Source organism: Austrofundulus limnaeus, unplaced genomic scaffold, assembly GCF_001266775.1.
Source record: "Austrofundulus limnaeus strain Quisiro unplaced genomic scaffold, Austrofundulus_limnaeus-1.0 Scaffold305, whole genome shotgun sequence".
In the NCBI taxonomy this organism is placed as follows: Eukaryota; Metazoa; Chordata; class Actinopteri; order Cyprinodontiformes; family Rivulidae; genus Austrofundulus; species Austrofundulus limnaeus.
Window position 1 is genome coordinate 76,653 of NW_013952707.1, and position 5,399 is coordinate 82,051.

A 5,399-nucleotide genomic window follows, 5' to 3' on the forward strand; every position below is an offset into this window, starting at 1 on the left:
CATTTTTTTCAGTCAGTATTTAATACAGCTGGCAAAATTAATTGTTGAAATATGTATTATGTGCTTCTGTTTTTTAATTCAGGAGATTATTTAAAAAATCCTTCATTTTATGAAAAGAGCCTCTTGATTCAATAAAAAACTCCGGTTTTTAAGAAAATGGCTGCTTATCAATTAATTGTTAGTCAATCTATAAGATAAATCAACTTCAGATTAATTCATTAATCAATAACTTGCATGCCTAATTTATAAAGGAATTAAATTAATTTATATCAACTCATATTTATGTAATTAAGCATTTTAATGATTTGGCTGATTAATCGATTATCAGAAAAATAATCAATAGATTAATCGATTATTAAAATCGTTAGTTGTGGCCCTAAGGAATTTACTAGTTATCTTATTAATTGTTCCCCTGTTACTTATTCCTTTGTAATACTGACATGCAGATGAAAAATAGTCTGTAAACCTGCAACAATTACATACTTTTCTCTGCTCATTGCCCCTCTTTTAGCTAAAAGTAAACTTATAGTGCCTGTGACATTTATGTTTTGCAAAGAAGTGATGACAAAGAGGAATGTCTGCTTGGGAACACAGCGTTGCTACAACAGCTGACAGCACAGACTGCAGAGAAGAATCTGATGTTTCTTTAGATTATTTGAGTCCATCAGTGAGAGACGAAGAACCAAGGGTTCACATAAAACTGTTTGTATAAATAAAGACCAGGGAGTTCCCAGTTTTGAAACAAAATGCGTAAAAATCATACTTTACAGGTATGTATTATGCTCAGTTTCTTAAATATAAAGATGTTTTGACTTTTTTATGTTAGAAGAATGATCACGTCACAGGAACTTACAACTGGCAGAAGACTCACAAACATTCACAACAGCTATTAAAAAAAGTGTGTTTTCTGTTCTGATCATCAGAGACTGTAGGTTTAAGTCATTGACTTTTGGAGTCTAAATTTTAAAAAAAAGTGCAGCAGAAACAGGTTTTTGTTATCATCCACATCTCCTCTATCAACAAGTTTTATGACTCCTGGCTTCGTTTCAAACCCCAAAACTAAAACCTGTTCAGTCGGTCTCTGTTCAGGTCTGGCAGAAAACTGATGCCAGGTTCAAGGAGTAAACAGATTGGTTTTGTTTTTGTTCAACCTGTAAGAACAAGACATGATTTAGAGTTTTCTAAAAGGAATTACCAGAAATGTAATTAAGATTAAAAGAAATGTTTAAGCCTTTGAATACGTTTGATTTGTTTCTTCTAGAAGTTTCAGTTCAGAGCAGCAGAGTTTCTTTTGCACATCTCAGGACTGAGTCACATGATTTATCCTCTGTGATAAATCTAGATTTGTTGTCTGATTTTAGACGTTCTGATCCCAGCTGATATCTCTGCCCTGTCTGGACTGATCTCTCACTTCCTGCAGCTGTTTGAATGACCACCCTCTGATTAAATAAGGAAACGTTTCAGACAGTTGAATTTAAACACAAACCAGAGCTGCAGACAGTTTAGATCTACAGAAATCAACAGACCTGTGATGAACATGTCGATGGCTGAAGGATCCTGAGCTGTCTGATCCTGAAAAAACACAAAAACACTCATTTATATAAAACTGACACTTGTGCTGAAAGGACAGGTGGACAGGAAGTGCACGCACAGGGCAGGGGTAGAAGCTCTCGCCTTTCTTGCGTCCCTCAGCGTCCTCCAGCGCCACGTACTGGCTGAGGCCCGTGTGGAAGCAGAAAGTGAGCGGCAGGCAGCGCCTCATGCCCCTCCTCTGCTGGAAACCTCCGGCTGCTGTCTCCACGTCCAGCAGGACCTCCGAGCGGTAGTGGTTGGACAGAGACATGCTGCCCATCAGCCTGAGGACACAGGGACAGATCCATCAGACTTGGACAGAGATAGCGTGGGGGACAGACCATCACACTGAAACTGACCCAGGGATGACCAGTTTCTGGCCATTGTGGATCCGGTACGAGCAGCGATAATCATCAGGCAGCTTACAGTCGATCTGAGCCTCGATATCGTTCAACTCCAACTCTGTGGCACCGTCTGAGGAGGAAAACACGAATTAAACCACTGCAGGAGGAGCATCACGGAGACACAAACATGTTCTCAACAAAACCCTACTGTTGAAACCCACACACACACACACACGTCTGGATTTATATCCCTGTGGGGACTGTGGGTTGACTTCCCTTCTTATTTTTTATCCTAACTAGGGTTTGGCGATAAATAGATTTACTCAATTAATTTGAATTTGCCATCTATTAAGATTTAATTTTGGGAAAATCGAGATTTTTTTTTCCCACCAGTGCACTCTATGGGGTTTCTGTAGTTTAGAGGTAAGCCCACCAGTCCCTCAAGATGCTTGGTACACGACATGACACTATTAGACTGGTTTAAACCAGATCCTGTCCTTCACTTTGCTTCGTACAAGGGTCTGGACTTGATGCATAGAGAAGCGATTCTTGCAGGAGGCGTGGCTTCTGCTGAAGTGTGTGTGTGTTGTCAGTGTGACGGAGGCTAAGCTAAGAAGCTAACCGGAAATCGCGTGTGCTGTAAACAACCCTACTGAGAGGAGAAAAGTACCGAGCCGAACGAGACGACTGTAAATGAGAGCTGCTGCTTTGTCAGACAAATTGAATTTAATTTAGAAGCCTTATCAACACGGACTGGCTTCATTCACTTCCTCCACTGCCGTATGCTAAAATAACTAGCAGACACTGTGCAGAACAACAACGTTATTCAAAACTCCACCTTCTGTTCTCTGATTGGCCCAGGTAAAATAAACTACAAGCAAACACTGCGCAGAAAATTGACGTTCTCTTCTCTGATTGGCCCGGCTAAAAATCTGCMAACGAAATCCATCTCAATGGGAGAAGTCCCAGACGGAGCAGTGAAGGGAAACAACTAGAATTGAGCGGAGCTGTGTAGGAAGGCATGGGCCAGGCTATGAGAATATGACAGCTAGCAGGGAGGATCTACTTCTCAAAAGAAGGCACTGTTTCTTCAGTTTTCTGGAACTGGTTAGGTTTAGCAGTACTTGCTATAAAAAGCAGGAGTACAACAATTTTGTTTCAACACCTGAAACAGAGGCACTCTGTTAAGTGGGAAGCAAAATCGATTAAAATCGAAAATTGAATTTGGGATGAAAAAAATGTGATTTTTTTTTGGGGGGGGGGGGGGGGGGGGGGGGGGGGGGGGGTATTGCCCAGCCCTAATCATAACCCTGACCAATTTACCCTAAAATTTACCTCACAGGTACCTGACCCTAAAACTAACTAAACTCAATTCACACCTTGGTCCTAAACCGGACCCCCAACCCATAATTTGCATTCGTACCTGTGGGGACCGGGCTTTGGTCCCCAAGATGCATGTTTGGTCCCCACAAGGCTGTTTTTTTGGGGGGAAATTGTCCCCACGATGTAGGAAATACAAGTTTTGAAAAATAAATAAATAACATCAAACTGAGCAGCACAGTGATGGTGGTTTAACGCTGTCATTGATACTGGGCACATTCCACAGATTATGGCAGAAACAGATGTAGTTAAAACAATCTATGGTACCTTTGAGCGATGTGATCATACGAGGACATCTCTGATGCAAGAAGCTCTTCAGCTGCTCCCAGGCTTTCTTCAGCACTGCGTAGTACTTGATGTACTGGCCCAGGTCAGAGTAGTACTGCTTAAAGAGGTTATACCAGGAGAGACCACTTTGCAGTCGATCCGCACTGAACACACACACACATACACACACACACACACACACACACGTTCAGACTGGTGTGAAGTTAAAGAGAAGGTTTTAGTGTGTTGAAGTAAACTCACTCAGTCAGCAGCCAGTGTTTACAGCAGTGACATTTCCACAGTGGGTTGTGTTTGGACAGCTCGTTTAGCCTCTTACTGACATAACTGCAGCTGCACACAGAGAGGGTGGGGCCATAGTAAAAGGCTTACTAATTAATGTTAGTAAACTTTTTGTTTTCAACTAACATAGGCAAAGTTTAAAATATAAATCAGATTTGTATTTAATAGTTAATAAAGCAACAAACAGTGGAAGTAAATCAGTTAAACCCACGTGTTTTTATTCAGCTTGAAGCTGCATTTCTTGCACATGAACCTTGCCTACTGATGGGGGTCAGAGGGTCCGGTGCCACCTGTGTATGGCAGCCTCGCCTCTGTCAGTGTGCCCCAGGGCAGCTGTGCTACAGTGTAGTTTGCCATCATCAGTGTGTGAGTGTGTGTGTGTTTGTTAATGTCTGTAGTGTGAAGCACTTTGAGTGTCCTGGATGGTCAGAAAGGCGCCTATAAGTAGTCTATTTACCATTTACCATGAACTAAATGTTTTCAGTCTTATTTGGTACATGGCCGATAGTTAAAACTGTTATCCTCATCTACCAAATCTGATAACTTTTTAGTGCTGCTTAATTTTTAGTTGTCACATTCTTTTCAACTCTAAGTTTTTAGGTTCAACACATTTGCAAAACATTTTTATTTTTATTTAAGGTACGAACAACTTACATATATTTTTATATTGTGTACCTCAAAACTAATCAGCTTGATTTGAAAAACCCACTTAGTTTACATCAGAATAGTTAAAACACAAACGTAAACAAACTTTCGCAGTTAGCAGGCGGCTAACTGTAAACAAGATCTTTATCTTTACTGTTTGAAAGAATAAAAGTTGTCATGCTAACTTAGCGCGACGTGTAAACTTTAATTTCCGTCCTGTTTTAATAAGTTCTGTCTGTAAACACGGGGGAAAACACAGCTTTGATATATTTGATGAGAAACTAAAACAAATCAGCAGCTACATGTTGTGCTAACGCAGCTGTTTGCAATAAGCCGTGTTAGCCGTCAAACTCCTGCTGTCTGTTTACGTGTCAGTTTAAACAAAAAATATTCGCTGTTTATCGTTTTGTTTATACGTGGTGTCAGATACTTACTGGACCAGGTCTCTGAAACTCAAATATGACAAAATGTGCAGCAGCGGGTCTGAAGGAAGGAGATCCAGCTGCAACTCTGAAGAAGCTGCCATTGTTAGCGTCGGCCTTAGCAGGAAGCAGCAGGGAAGATAAGATGCGACACCGCCCCCTGGTGGGGAGGAGTTCCCATTACAAAAACCCACATCTGCTCTGACGTCACAACTTTGGAAGGTAGTTTTGCTGATGAAATGATGCAGTAGGTTATATGTTGAAGCATAATTTCACAGCAGTTTGAGCTTTTCTCTCTCAGCATCCCAGGACTAAAGATATAATTTGGGTGCGACCCTGGTTTCTCATGTCAAGGGAGTCCAGCACAGTAAGTGGGATGTCCTGAAACAAACAAACAAACAAACAAACAAACAAACAAACAAACAAACAAACAAACAAACAAACAAACAAACAAACAAACAAACAAACA

The 5,399-nt window shown here is 40.9% G+C and overlaps 1 protein-coding gene across 2 annotated transcripts in view; it reads right to left on the reverse strand.

Annotated features, from left to right (window-relative positions):
• Positions 1-5,063, reverse strand: part of fbxo3 (F-box protein 3) — a 10,512-nt gene extending 5,449 nt beyond the window's left edge. For both annotated transcript variants that reach the window (XM_014021782.1, XM_014021781.1), the window contains exons 1-6: positions 4,943-5,063; positions 3,825-3,914; positions 3,564-3,727; positions 1,932-2,046; positions 1,652-1,856; positions 1,527-1,572 (exon numbers count right to left, since the gene is read on the reverse strand). In XM_014021782.1, coding sequence (XP_013877236.1) covers positions 1,527-1,572; positions 1,652-1,856; positions 1,932-2,046; positions 3,564-3,727; positions 3,825-3,914; positions 4,943-5,034 — 712 coding nt within the window. In that variant the 5' untranslated portion in view covers positions 5,035-5,063. The remainder of the gene's footprint in view (positions 1-1,526; positions 1,573-1,651; positions 1,857-1,931; positions 2,047-3,563; positions 3,728-3,824; positions 3,915-4,942) is intronic.
• Positions 5,064-5,399: the final 336 nt, after the last annotated feature.